Raw genomic sequence first — 15,250 nt, forward strand, 5'->3', positions numbered from 1 at the left:
GTGCATTTTGAGCCTCTGGATAAAACTGATTTGTTATTTCTCATCCACTATGAGCGCCATATTCCCACTATTTCATACGTAAAATAATACTATAGCCTATATATTTTGCCTGAAGGTTTATTAAACTGTTCCATTAAAAAAAACTCAATAAGCCTATTTGACATTGGCTAAAGCGTAACATGATTTTTCAATAAATAAATAAGTAAATAAATAAAAGTTATTCTCAGTTATTTTTTTACTTACCAAAACAGTATGAACTGTAAATTAGAGGGCAGAAGGCATGGAGAAAATTGTGTACAACTGTGTGGGGGTTTTTTTTTAAGTTTTGATCATGTTGATAATTTAGAGGCTTTAGAAATATATGTGTCAGATATAATACAGCGGTTCGGATATTATGAGGCTTATGGCAAAAATGCCACATAAATGCCTCATAAATTCAAGACAAAGAGGCCAAAACTGTCCCTGCACCATTAAACTAAGCATTACGGCTGCCACGATTAAAATGAAATGTGAAAATTAATAAAACGTTTTAATCCGCTCACACCACGTCAGGTTGTTTTTACGCGCTGTTATGTGCAGCGTTGAGCCTTATAACCAATCAAACGCGTTTCTGTTGAATTTAGGAATGCATAGGCCAATCAGAGGCGATTAGATTAGTCAACGCTTAAAAAACGCCGATGCTGTGTTGATTGCGCACACTTGCGTATTCATAACAGTGCAGAATCTACAGATAGGTAAATAGCTAAAAGATTCAGATTAATTTCTTATATTCAGTGATTCTAACGTGAGTTTGTGTACAACTTGCGCTAGAACAGACTAACGTCATGGACCTACATGTTTGTTTGTAAAGCCGGAATGTGATGTGCCTAAAATGTAGACATAAAACGAAACATTTTACATGTATAATTTAGATAGGCTAAAATAAACAGTATATTTAAACAGTCTATTGTTATTAACAGCAGTTTAAAATATTGATTCAAGTATTTGGGTAAATTCAAGTATTTGACATAGAAGACAACATAGTATGGTGATTAAAATAATAAGGTAACCAGGGGAAAAAGGTAATAAGGTAATCCAGGGGAGCGAAAATTGAAAAAGTTTTGCTTTTCTGCTTTCTTGGGTTAATACTTCTTGACAACACAATCACAGTCCGCACGGCGTCTATTCTACAATATACGGTAGTGGCTGCGGTGTGGTATTATGTTACGGGGCGTTCTTCCAATATCTGACTTTTAAATTGTGCTTGGAGTCTCGGACACGAATATAGGTTATTGGAGAAGGAAAATGCCTATGCAAAGAGTACACGTTTGTGCTGCAATTATACTTTGCATTGCACATGCCTGTTTTTCATCTGAAAATCAGACAGTCAGTAATAATGCTACCAAATCTGAATCTAATGATTTAAAGTCAATATTAAATCTGGCTGGGAATGTTACTGAAAGTTTGAACACAGCAAAACCCGATAAAGAACACACTGAGGGGCAGAGGAATACCACTGAAGATGGAGAACAGATGAACAAAGAGACCCATGGAGCAAAACAAGGCGAGTTTATGAATTCAGAACAATTTTCTTTAAATGTCCTGTATGGCACAAAGTTATAACATGCCTTAATAACTGTGATCTATTATAAGTGATTTTTTTTTCTCCGGAACATAAAAGAAAACATTTTGATAAATGTCTCTGTGTTTTTTTCCCCCCCCGGTGGTCGGTGGTCAACAAAACACTTTGGTTATCAGCATTCTTCAAAACATCTTCTTTTGTGTTCTATAGAAGAAAGAAAGTCATACAGAAAATCTACTACTAGTGTCTATATATTATTTTTATTTTAATGTATTAGTATACATATTAGTATTTGTGTCTATTCAGAACATTCACTTAAAGCTTTATTATGTACAATGCATATCTTTTTTTTTTTTCTAATCACATCTGTTTATTATCAGGCTGCATGTTTAAGGATAAATTAGGTCAAGAATTTGTGGGAATACAGGAATGCTTAAGCAACAAACTTGATGCTGATTCACCAGCCTTTGTTTTAAGCAATAACTGTGAATCAATGGGACATTTGTTGGCTCAGCATTCCTGCACTCCCACCAGAAGATAATGTTTACTTCTTGAAGTAATTATCAAAAGAACATCATATGAAACCCTTTGGAGAGAGAGAAAAATTGTTCCCTACACTTTTAAAAATAAAGGTTCTTTATTGGCATCAATAGATACGTGAAGAACCATTAAAATTAATAGAAAATAAAAAAGCACACAAGGTTCTTTAAAAAGTTTCTTTAGATTATCAAAATGTTCATCACATTAGAAAATAAGAGGAAACCGCTATGTGATTCATTAGAGCACATTGAATGTTATCTTTCTTCCAAACATTCTTAGGTTCCTCTCTGGTTTAATAAGTAACTGTTTATCTTACATTTGTTTGTCTCAATCTCTGTCTATCAGATTGTCCACCGCTGGGTTTGGAGTCTCTGAAAGTTTCTGATGATCAATTGGAGTCTTCTTCGTATTTGAGTGTTGGTGTTGGTCCTCACAGAGGACGCCTTAACATACAGGTCAGCCCATTGTGTGTTTTTTTTTTTCAAAGAGTTTGGAGGTAGATTTGATGTAGCATGTTGTAAATTTGCATACATGTGTGATGTTGTAGTCTGGTCTGGAGGATGATGATGAGTATGACGGGGCGTGGTGTGCTGGGGTGGAGGATCAGGAACAGTGGTTGCAGGTGAATGCTCTCAGACCAACACTCTTTACTGGCGTCATCCTCCAGGGCAGAAACTCAATCTGGAGGTGAGTGCATATCTTTGATCTTCATCATAATCATCACTGTCATTATTCATACACATTCTTTCATTATAATTTTTTTACTTACATTTAATACAATTCATGCAATTACATTTAATTACATTTTTTTTAATTACAATACAATTGCACATTTTTAAAAAGTGTATTATTTCTGTAATAAGAACTTCTGTGCAAAGTATTCTAAAGTGTACTTTTTATTTTCACAAAGGTCAACTTTTACAGGATACATGCATTTTCATTATATTCATCTTGCCAAAATGTGTTTGTGTTTATTTGTGGGTGTAGCTTGAACTGGGTCCGCACATATAAGGTGCAGTTCAGTAATGACTCATCGGTTTGGGAGCCCTGCATGAATGGAACAGAGGAGGCCGTAAGTTTATGAAATTTCTAAGTAACACTAACCTACTTTTGTCAGCTGTGCACCATAGAGCTTCTCTGAGAATAAAACATGACTTTATAAAAGTTAGAGGAGCATATAAATCTTTAAAGCCTTTCATTTGTACAGTAAAGTTTTCCAGCATGTGTCTTACAGTTTTTCTGTTCTATGTGTGTACTATATTGTCTCTCCTAATCTGACAATATCTATGCAGGTGTTTGTTGGGAATGAAGATTTGGAGACGCCAGTTTTGGCTTTGTTTCCTGAGCCCTCAGTTGCACAATACATTCGCATTAACCCACAGACCTGGTTTAGCAATGGCACCATTTGCCTCCGCGCTGAAGTTCTGGGCTGCCCAGTGCCAGGTATAACATTACACAGCTGTACTTTGAAATATTTGGGTCAAAACCATGGCATATGGAAACTTCTTTTTTTTTTTGAAACAGCATTTTGAATATGAAAACATTAGGCTATTTTCTTGCATACACTGCCATTCATAGGTTTGGGGGCAGTAAGATTTTTTTAATGTTTTTGAAAGAAGTCTGTTATGTTCATCATAATTTAAATCTGTATTTATGTGATTAAAGGAGAAGTTATATTTTTTGAGGAAAACTTTTCAGGAATTATTTCCATATAGTAGGCTTAAATGGTGCCCGTGAGTTTGAACGTCCAAAATGCAGTTTGAATGTAGCATCAAAGGGCTCTAAATGATCCCAGCCAAGGAATAGGGGTCTTATCTAGCGAAACGATCTGTCATTTTCTAAACAAAAATTAAAATGTATATACTTTTAAACCTCAAATGCTTGTCTTGTCTTGCTCTGCGATGTCCATTACACTCTGTGCAATCCAGGTCAATGCAGTTAGGGTATGCTGAAAAACTCCAATCTCATTTTCTCCTCCAACTTTAAAACCATCCTACGTCGCTGTTTCACGGGGGTTTTTTTATAAAGGGCGTTTGATCTTCTTTGTATGTTCACTTTGTAAACACTGGGTCGGTACTTCTGCAGCAATGTAGGGTGATTTTAAAGTTGGAGGAGAAAATGAGAAGGGAGTTTTTCGACATACCCTAACTGTATTGACCCAGATTACACAGAGTACGCATGCGCATCGCAGAGCTAGACAAGACAAGCATTTAAGGTTAAAACGTATATACTTTTTTTTTTTTTTAGAAAATGACCGTTTTGCTAGACAAGACCCTTATTCCTTGGCTGGGATCATTTAGGGCTCCTTGAAGCTGCTTTTATACAAACAGAATTTATTTGAAATTGAAATTTTTTTGCAACATTACAAATGTTTTTACTGTCACTTTTGATCAATTGAATTCATTCTTGCTGAGATTTTTTTTTTCCAAAAAAATCTTACTGACCCAAAACTCTTCAACGGCAGTGTATTTCTTCACTTTTTCCTTTACAAGACCTTAGAATTTTCTACTCAAGTCAGCCAAAAACCTCAACAAGTCAGTCAATCTCCACTGTAGATCTTACCACATAGAGACAGAGTTATAATGTCAGTTTCATGCTGTAGTTTTAAATTATTGAACAGTTCAAAATGCAGTCTGACAAAACTTTGTTTATATGTGTAGATCCTGACAACCCACATTTTTCCGAGACTGAGCACGGATCCTCAGATGACCTCGACTTCAGGCACCATAATTACAATGAGATGAGGAAGGTTAGAGTGAATTTTAGACCTTCATATTTATCCTGTTTATTAATGTAAGTGAACTGACACACGTCACTCTCTCTCTAGTTAATGAAGTCTGTGAATGACAAGTGTCCAGATATCACACGGATCTACACTATTGGGAGGAGCTACACTGGACTAAAGCTTTATGTTATGGAAATATCCGATAACCCTGGAAAACATGAGCTTGGTAAGTGTTTACTTTGAGAGTCTTAAAAGTTATTCAGGTCTCTTAATCTATAAAACCACACACATAATCTCATGTTCCAGTCATGCTTTTCCAGAGAATTAATTTTCTGTGTCCTATTTTTCCGTTAAACCAGGTAATAGATGATGTTTTCTTTGGTTTCATGCTTATTTTTGCTTATTCATCATTCCTTTATGTAATATGTTTTTATCACACATCTGCTTTTCATCACTGATTTGGCCAGAATAAACATTCCACCATTCATCAGATTCTGTTGGGGATTCACCAAAAGCATATTGTAACAGTTTGACTCCTTTAATCTCTCTGTGAGGATAGAAAATGTTCCAATTACAATGGTCTTTATTATTATAATCTCAATAAAATAAAAATCTAGTCCTGACATACATAAACAAATACAACTAATGTGATGCATATCTGTCAAGTATACATAAATTAAACAGGTACAATTTCAGCGCACAAAAAATCATGGCATAGTTTAACTATTTGTAACTTTTTAATTTTATTTAAAGTTCACTTCCAAAACAATAATTTACAGATAATGTACTGACCCCCTTGTCATCTACGATGTTCATGTCTTTCTTTCTTCAGTCGTAAAGAAATTATGTTTTTTGAGTTAAACATTTCAGGATTTTTTCTCTATATAATGGACTGATATGGTGCCCTGATTTTGAACTTCCAAATTACAGTTTAAATGCGCCTTCAAACGATCCCAAATGCGGTTGTAAACGATCCCAGCTGAGGAAGAAGGGTCTTATCTAGCAAAACGATCGGTTATTTTCATTTTAAAAAATACAGTTTAAATACTTATTAATTTCAAATGCTTGTCATGTCTTACTCTCCCTGAACTCTGTATATTCTGGTTCAAGACAGTTAGGGTATGTCGAAATACTGATACCGATACCGATCGTATTTTCTCCCTCAACTCGAAATGATCCTACATCACCGCAGAAGTACCGACCCAATTTTTGCAAAGTGAACATGCAAAGAAGATCAAACACCCTTAACAAAAAAAGTAAAACAGCGATATAGGACAATTTTGCACTTGAGGGAGAACATGGGATGGGAGTTTTTCAACATACCCTAACTGTCATGAACCTTGAAAACAAAAACAGAGGTCGGGAAGAGTAAGACAAGACAAACGTTTGACATTAAAAAGTATATAAATTGTATTATTTTTATGAAAATAACCGACTGTTACGCTAGATAAGACCCTTCTTCCTCATCTGGGATCATTTACAACCGCATTTGGGAGTGTTGCCGCATTTAAACTGCATTTTCATATCAGACCATTATATGGAGAAAAATGCTGAAATGTTTTCCTCAAAAAACATAATTTCTTTACAACTGAAGAAAGAAAGACATGAACATCTTGGATAACAAGGGGGTGAGTACATTATCTGTAAATTGTTGCTTTGGAAGTGGACTTCTCCTTTAAATAATCATATTTTCAAAATGCATCTATACAAATTGCTTAGAATCAGCATAAAGCTGCTTATTGTGTATCTGAAATACATTCAGTTGAGTAGTACTATTACAGAAATTATACCTGTTTCTTACCCGTTTCATTCATGTATGACTGATAAATATGCATTAAGGTTATTAGTTTATGTTAAAACAAAAGTTTAAAAACATTTTAAAAAAGGTATGTGCTAATCAAATTGAGGCACATTTAAATATTTATTTAAATGCATAATGAAAGTATGGTTGTTGTCAGTGCATGATTTTAAGTGAATTCCTGTTCCAAATTGTGAATATTTCAGTGTTAATGATAACACTGTTTGCATACAGGTGAGCCGGAGTTTCGCTATGTTGCCGGGATGCATGGGAACGAAGTTTTAGGCCGGGAGCTTTTGCTAAATCTTATGCAGTACATCTGTCGTGAATACAAACGAGGCAATCAGCGCATCGTACAGCTTGTGAAGGACACACGCATCCACCTGTTGCCATCTATGAACCCAGATGGATATGAGCAAGCCTATGAGAAGGTAAGACAAGACGAAACACTGATTTAAGAAAAACATCGATTTGAATGGAAGTTATAGGTGGTAGTTTTAATAATATTGTAGAAGTTTTAAGATTATACATTCTATTTGCAGTCCCATAGAACTGACACTAGTGTGATCATTGTCTTGTACTCTAGTAGTTGCATCTGTTTGTTTCAACAGGGTTCAGAACTCTCTGGCTGGGCTCTTGGACGCTACAGTTTTGAAGGCATTGACATGAACCATAACTTCCCTGACCTCAACACCATCATGTGGGATGCTCAGGAGATGGCCATGGGCAAGAGGAGAGTGAGCAACCATTACATTCCCATGCCAGAGTACTACACCTCAACCGAAGCTTTAGTAAGTATGAATTGTCATCCATGCTTGTCTATGGAAGCCTGTTTTGCCACAGAATTGAAAAAATGACTTTTTATCTCAGGATTCTGAGAAAAAAAGTCCAGATTGCAAGATACAAACTCAGAATTGCAAGACAAAAGAGAAAAATTGCAAATTGCAAGAAAAAAGAGAAAAAAGAATTGTGAGACAAAAAGTTGCAATTAGTTGCAGAAACAAGCTTTATAATACAGTATGTGTACTTATGAAATACTCTGGGTACATTTGTCTCATTTGAAGAGTCAAGCAAATGACTTGTTTGACTAAGAAAACAGCAGAGCTATGAGGTCTTTCAGTGATTTTTATGTACCCTCATACTGTTTGTTTTATTTGGACGAGCAGTTAAAGTCAGAATTAAGGGTCACATTAATTCAACTTTTTAACAGTCTGTTAGTCTTTGCTGTACAGATGAGGACACATTGTGCACAGGGAATCAGGGTCAAGCAAATCTGAAGAATTTGAGCACTTCCTGTAAGCTGAAGCTCCCTGTGCCGGGGCCTCAGATAGAAAAACACACAGATGTGAAAGAGCAGAAAGCAGATTAGAAATGAAATTCACACTTCATCCATAACAACGATAGATGTGAACTCATATATGATGAAATGTAATAATTAAAGAACCCAAACATAGACTTCTTTTCTGTGGATTATGATGTTATTATGGGCAACGTTTCACTTTTATGCTTGGGGGAGGGGCTACAGGGGCCAGACTCATATTGAAACTAGACCCAGATCAAGATCCTAGTCTAGACTAGACCCTAAACCAGATTCTGAGAGTTGTTTTTGTAGTTTTTAAAAAATGTCTATGTTTTTGATCAACTTTTATTTATTAGTTTTATATGTTAGTTTAGAGTTTTCCTGCAATTCTGTGAGAAAAGCTGAATTGATATAAAGTATAAAAAACAGAACTGAGAAATTCAGAATTTGTATGGTTTTAGTTAACTACAATATAATAACCCTGTTATACATCTAGAAATTACTATGCAGAATAAACTGCATTGTAGCAATACAATTATGTTGGTAATATTGAAAATAATATTGTTTTCTTTGATATATGTATGTACTGATATATATACAGCACCTTGCAAAAGTATTCATCCTCTTTCGTTTTTTACATTTTGTTATGTTGCTGCCTTATATTAAACTGCTTTAAAATACTTTTTAAATTACACTCCATACACCATAACAGATCAGTAAAACAGATTTGTCACAACTTTGTACATTTATTAAAATAAAACACTGAAATAAGAACATTGCATAAGTATTCATACCCTTAACATAGTACTTAGCTGAAGCACCTATACAGCATCAAGTCTTTTTGGGTATGATGCGACAAGCTTTGCTCATCAGCATTTGGCAATTATCTGCCATTCTTCTTCCTCACCTCTTCACCTCTCAAGCTCTGTCAGCTTGGATGGGGGATGGCAGACATTTTCAGGTTTCTCCTGAAATGTCTGATTGGGTTAAAGCCAAGGCTCTCGCTGGGCCACTCAAGGACATTCATAAAATTGTTTATAAGCCACTCTTGCTGTGTGCTTAGGGTCATTGTCCTGTTGGAAGTTGAACCTTCTGACCAGCCGGAACTGGGTTTTCATTAAGGCTATCTCAGAATTTTGGTGCAGTGAGCTTTTCTTCTACTCTGACAAGTCCTTCAGTCCCTGCCGCTGAAAAAACATCCCCACAGCATGAGGTTGATGCCACCACACTTTTCTTTTGGGATGGTAATCTGCAGGTGATGAGCAGTGCTTGGTTTCCTTCAAACATGAGACTTGGATTGAAGGTTCGTCAGACCAGAGAATCTTGTTTCTCACAGTCTGAGGGTCCTTTAGGTGCCTTTTTGAAATTTCTCAGTGCGATTTCTTATGTCTTTACCTGCAAGAGTATTGAATCTGGCCACACTGTCATAAAGCCCAGATCGGTGGAGTGTTACTGTGATGTTTGTCATTCTACGAATTTCTTTTATCTCCATATATAATCATGGAGCTCAACTAGAGTGACCATCAGCTTCTCACCACTCTAACCAAAGTCCTTCTCCATCAGTTACTCAGTTTGGCCAGGAGACCAGCTCTAGGAAGAGTCCTGGTTGTTTCAAACCTCTTCCAGTAAGGGTAACAGAGACTACATGCTTCTGTGAACCTTCAATGCCGCAACTTTTTTTCTGATCTCTTTCCCAGATGTGTGGTTTGACGCAATCCTGTTTCTGAGCTTTACAGCAGTTTTTTTTTTTTTTTACCTCAGGACTTGGTTTTTGCTCTGATATGCATTTTTAGCTGTTAGACCTTTTATTAAGACGTGTGCTTTTCCAAACCATACCCATTCAATTGATTTTGCCACAGGTTAATGTCACTCTTAGTGTAGTAACACTGACACATATGAATGCTCCTGAGCTTAATTTCAACTGTCCCACATAAGAGTATGAATACTTATGCAATGGAATCGTTTAAGTCTTTTATTTGTAGATTGATGTGGAAAAAGAAGTAATTTCAAGCAGTTTAACATAAGGCAGCAAGAAAACAAAATGTGAAAAAAATTGAATACTTTCGCAAGGCACAGTATATATAAGCTATATATAGTTATTTTAGCACATTTTGTTAAATTAAAATTTGTTTTAGCATCTAGCTTACATAAAATTTGTTTTTAAATATTTTGTTTCAGTTAAACTTTTTAGTAAGTAATTTTAGTTTTAGTTAACTATAATGACCCTTGTATATGCACACGTTTGTTTAAGGTTGCTCCAGAGACACGTGCTGTAATCAGCTGGATGCAGGACATCCCGTTTGTACTGAGTGCTAATCTGCACGGGGGAGAGCTGGTGGTCACTTACCCTTTCGACTGCACACGTGATTGGATCCCTCGCCAGGACACGCCCACCGCAGACAATGATTTCTTCCGTTGGCTAGCTACCGTCTATGCGTCCACCAATCTGGTGATGGCAAACCCAGAGCGGAGGATCTGTCACTATGAAGACTTCCACCAGCACAACAACATCATCAATGGAGGGGACTGGCACACTGTACCAGGAAGTGAGTAAACATCAAACACACAAGCACAAAGTAACTTCAGTTTATACAACTTTATTACATTGGAAAGGGAACTTTCTAAAACAGTGCAAATCCTAGTTAAATGTTAAATGTACTGATAAGTTTTAATGTTTTATATTCTCATCCTTACATTTTATTTTTGCTTTATAGGTATGAATGACTTCAGTTACCTTCACACAAACTGTTTCGAAATAACTGTAGAATTGTCCTGTGATAAGTTCCCACATGCCAGTGAACTTCCTGTCGAGTGGGAGAACAACAAAGAGTCTCTCCTTCTGTACATGGAGCAGGTCAGTTCACCTTCCCTCTGTCCTGCACAGAAAATTATTCTGCTGGAATTCTCATTTCCATTTTCTTCTGCTCTCTGGTTTCTGCAGGTGCACAGAGGCATAAAAGGTGTCATCAGGGACAAGGACACTAGAGTTGGCATTGCAAATGCTGTCATTAAGGTGGATGGCCTGGATCATGACATAAGATCTGGTATACATCAGCTTTATTTTAGTATCATTTTATCAGAATTTTTACCATTCACTATGCCAAATAAACTAGATTACACCAATTCAGTTATGTTGTTAATGCTGAAAATAATAATTTTTTCCTTTTATTCACCTGCTTGCAGCTGTCGATGGCGATTATTGGCGTTTGTTGAATCCAGGTGAGTACAAGATAACGGTGTGGGCAGAAGGCTATTTCCCACGAATCCGCCACTGCTCTGTAGGGTCCGAGCCCCAGGCGACCATCTGTGACTTCACCCTCACCAAAACCTCACAGGATCGTCTTAAACAGATCCTGGCCAGTGGTGGGAAAATTCCCCGGGACAATCAGGTGCGGATCCGAGCCTTGCGAATGCGCAAACTCCGCGCCAGCACCAAGATTCTCAACCGCCGCCGAGAACAACAGCAGCGTCAAAACCGAGTTAAACGAAAGTGAGCAACTCATTTATCAAATAATGAGCCAGTCTGCTGCAGATTGAGAGACTCTGAGATTCTGGACTGTAAAGTGACGGAACAGCTTCCTCTACACTACTAAAAGCTCCATATCTTTGACAATGAAATAAGAGACAAGAGTTCCCTGAAGCCGGTCGGGTCCGAAGAAGGATTTAAAGGAGAAGTCCACTTTCAGAACAACAATTCACAAATAATTTACTCACCCCCTTGTCATCCAGGATGTTCATGTCTTTCTGTCTTCAGTCGTAAAGAAATTATGTTTTTTGAGGAAAGCATTTCAGGATTTTTCTTCATATAATAGACTTCATTTGTGCCCCCGAATTTGAACTTCCAAAATGTAGTTTAAATGCAGCCTCAAATGGCTCTAAACGATCCCAGCCAAGGAAGAAGGATCTTATCTAGCGAAACGATCAGCCATTTTTTTCAAAAAAAAAAAATTGTATGCTTTTTAAGCACAAAAGCTCGCATAGCACAGGCTCTCGGATGTAAATTAGTTGTAAATTGTTGTTCTGGAAGTGGGCTTCTCCTTTAAAGATACTGGTTTTCAAGATTTCAACTGTATTTTACTCAATGTGATTACTTCTTGTCCCTAGTCTGCTGTTTAACATGTGAATATTTTTTTTTTTTTTTTTTTTTACCACTAACAGAGATTTCTAAGAATGCCTCATATGTGAGCAAGACTCTGAAATTGTAGCTGGTTTCTACATTCAGAATGTAATGATATTATAATAAAGTTAATAAAGGATTTTACAGAAAGTACCTCTCAGTTTCCTCAGATGTGTTAATTTAATGGTGTCTGCACTGCAGGATTATTTAAGGAAAAAAAATGCTTAATCACGCTAAAATACATTCATATTCATTATGTATTATGTATATACATATATATATATATATATATATATATATATATATAAATATGTGACCCTCAGGGCCAAATGGGTGCCCTAAGCAGAATTGTATTGTTGTGCCCCCTCCCTCAAATATTATGGAAATAAAAAAACACCTACTATACGGGATCAGAATAGAACTTTAATAAAATATAAAAGTAAATAAATAAATAGTTTGTAATGAAATTGTATTATTTATAAATTACAGTTGTAGCTCTAGACAGTTACCTATAGCTATGATTTGATTTAATTAATACAGTTGTCTTTTTTTTTTTTAATTGTCTCAAGCATTCAGAAATCACACGACAGAAAATTAAGCAGTTGGGAGTTGGTGCCCTACGCAGACTGCGTATTCTGCGTATAGGGAGTGCTGGTACTGGTGACCCTAGACCACAGATCAGTCTTATGTAGCATGAGTAAATTTGTAGCAATAGCCAAAAGTACATTGTATGGGTCAAAATGATCGATTTTGCCGAAAACCATTAGGATAGTAGGTAAAGATCATGTTCCACTAAGATATTTTGTAAATTTCCTACCATAAATATATCAAAATTAAATTTTTGATTAGTAATATGCATTGCTAAAAACTTCATCTGGACAACTTTAAAGGCGATTTTCTCAAAAATGTGATATTTTTGCACCCTCAGATTCCAAATTTTCATATAGTTGTAACTTGACCAAATATTGTCCTATCCTAACAAACCGTACATCAACCGAAATCTTTAGTAATTTATTTGAAATATCAGTTTCAAAAGATTGACCCTTATGACTGCTATATATTCATTATTCATTTTTCTTCATGTTTTATGTAGCAGCCTTATGTTAAACTGCTTCAAAATTTTGGTCCACATGAATCTACACTCCATACACCATAATGACAAAGCACAAAACAGATTTGTGACAACTTTGCAAATTTATTAAAAATAAAACACTGAAATAAGCACATTGCATAAGTATTCATACCCTTAACTCAGTACTTAGATGAGGAATCTTTACGCCATGAATGCTCCGGAGTTAAATTTCCAAATGTCCCAGAAAAGGGTATGAATACTTATGCAATGGAATCTTTCAGTTTTTCATTTCTAATAAATTTGCTAAATTGTTGCAAGCCTGTTTTGTGCTTTGTCATTACGGTTTATGGAGTTTAGATTGATGTGGAAAAAAGTCATTTAAAGCAGTTTAACATGAGGCTGCAACATAAATCATGAAAATTAAAGGGTATGAATAATTTCCACAGAATGCTACACCAGTAGATCTGTGGGTTTCCATACTTCCTAAGCAACCAAGTTCATTTTCCTCATACTTTCAATCTGTTATATACACTACCATTAAAATTTGAGTATGTTTTTTTAGGATATTAATACTTTTATACAGCAAAATAAATAAATAATCAAAAAAGACAGAAAAGACATTTATAATGTTACAAAGCTTTCCATTTCAAATAAATGCTGCTCTGCTGAACTTTCTATTCATCAAAGAATTCTGAAAAAAGTATCACACTTTCCTTAAATATTAAGCAGCAAGTAATAATAATAACAGAGAGATGTTTCTGGAATCAAATCAGCATTTTAGAATGATTTTAGAAAGATTTTGTGACAGTGAAGGCAAGTAATGATGCTGAACATTCAGCATTGCATCATAGGAATAAATTACATTTTAAAACATCAAAATAGTTTTTTTCTTTTTTTTTTTAATTGTAACAATATTTCACAATATTACTGCTTTTACTATATTTTTGATCAAATAAAGGCAGCCTTGTGAGCATAAAAGACTAAAAGATAAAGAAAAAAAAAAAAAAAAGAAAAACAAACCTATAACTGGTATTTTGTATATGTGACCCTGGACCACAAAATCTTAAGTAGCATGGGTATATTTGAAAAATAGCCAACAATACATTGTATGGGTCAAAATCATTAGGATATTAAATAAAGATCATGTTCTATAAGCATATTTTGTACATTTTCTGCCGTGAATTGATCAAACTTTAGTTTTGTTAGTAATATGCATTAAGAAAATCATTTGGACAACTTTAAAGCGGTCATCGGATGAATTTTATTGCTGTTTATGTGTCACTTTTTTTTTTTTCCTCTATGGACCAATTGTGTGTCTGAAATAAAGTTATATATATATGCCCATTTTCCACAAATTGATATGATTCTTTAGGGTCTTAATAAAAAGTCTGTTATACACTTTGGTTAAAATTTCTCAATAGTTGTCAACTGTATAATACAACACCCTTTTTACGTTTGTCAAAATGAGCTCTGCAAAAATCATCTCATTGTAAGGGGTTGTTTCTTTAAATGTAAATGAGCTCACCCCGCCCCTCTCTTCTCTCTGTGGAGTGACGAGCTTATTTAATTTAGTCGCATTTAGCCACTAAACTTCCTAACTACCACGTTATAAGGCAAGGCGATCGCAAAGATTCATTAAAAAAACAAAAAACCAAAAACGTATACTCACTTCTGCTGTAAGTGAAGCTGGATCACGAATGATTTGCGCGGTGACGCCACACTGACCGGCATCTGAGAATGGCTCAGTTTGAAAAAGGGGATATTATTTTCACTGCATGGATTTTTATCATTATAGGGTAGATTTGTACATACACTGCCAACACACATTAATGTTCAAACAACACAAAAAAGCGAACTTTGTATCCGAAGACCCCTTTAAAGGTGATTTTCTCAATATTTTGATTTTTTCAGATTTTCAAATAGTATACTAACAAACCATAAATCATTATTTATTCAGCTTTCAGATGATCTATAAATCTCAATTTAAAAAAAATTGACCCAGGGTTACATATATTATCCAATACCGTCTGCCATATGAAAGCAACCAATTCTAAGTGTTTCTATTTCATATGTATAACGAAGACTTAAGGTTTACAAAAATTCAGCTCAACTGACAGACAAACTGACATTTTTTCCC

The 15,250-nt window shown here is 35.4% G+C and overlaps 1 protein-coding gene across 1 annotated transcript; it reads left to right on the forward strand.

Annotated features, from left to right (window-relative positions):
* The first annotated feature begins 1,246 nt into the window (after positions 1–1,246).
* cpxm1a (carboxypeptidase X (M14 family), member 1a) lies at positions 1,247–12,194 on the forward strand. The gene is made up of 13 exons (XM_051126808.1): positions 1,247–1,543; positions 2,447–2,556; positions 2,649–2,788; positions 3,089–3,173; positions 3,394–3,544; positions 4,762–4,850; positions 4,929–5,052; positions 6,859–7,055; positions 7,236–7,415; positions 10,176–10,470; positions 10,639–10,778; positions 10,866–10,968; positions 11,108–12,194. The coding sequence occupies exons 1-13, from the start codon at positions 1,285–1,287 to the stop codon at positions 11,416–11,418; spliced, it is 2,184 nt and encodes a 727-aa protein (XP_050982765.1). The 5' UTR covers positions 1,247–1,284; the 3' UTR covers positions 11,419–12,194.
* The last annotated feature ends 3,056 nt before the right edge of the window (positions 12,195–15,250 follow it).

This window comes from Labeo rohita, chromosome 13 (genome assembly GCF_022985175.1).
Source record: "Labeo rohita strain BAU-BD-2019 chromosome 13, IGBB_LRoh.1.0, whole genome shotgun sequence".
Taxonomy (NCBI): domain Eukaryota; kingdom Metazoa; phylum Chordata; class Actinopteri; order Cypriniformes; family Cyprinidae; genus Labeo; species Labeo rohita.

What these genes read in the sequence shown, in the direction of transcription:
- cpxm1a (XM_051126808.1), top strand. Translation starts at nt 1,285, where the DNA reads ATGCCTATGCAAAGAGTACACGTTTGTGCTGCAATTATACTTTGCATT. An exon ending in CTGGCACACTGTACCAGGAA is followed by an intron (nt 10,471 to 10,638) that starts GTGAGTAAACAT and finishes TTTGCTTTATAG; the next exon opens with GTATGAATGACTTCAGTTAC. An exon ending in GGATCATGACATAAGATCTG is followed by an intron (nt 10,969 to 11,107) that starts GTATACATCAGC and finishes ACCTGCTTGCAG; the next exon opens with CTGTCGATGGCGATTATTGG.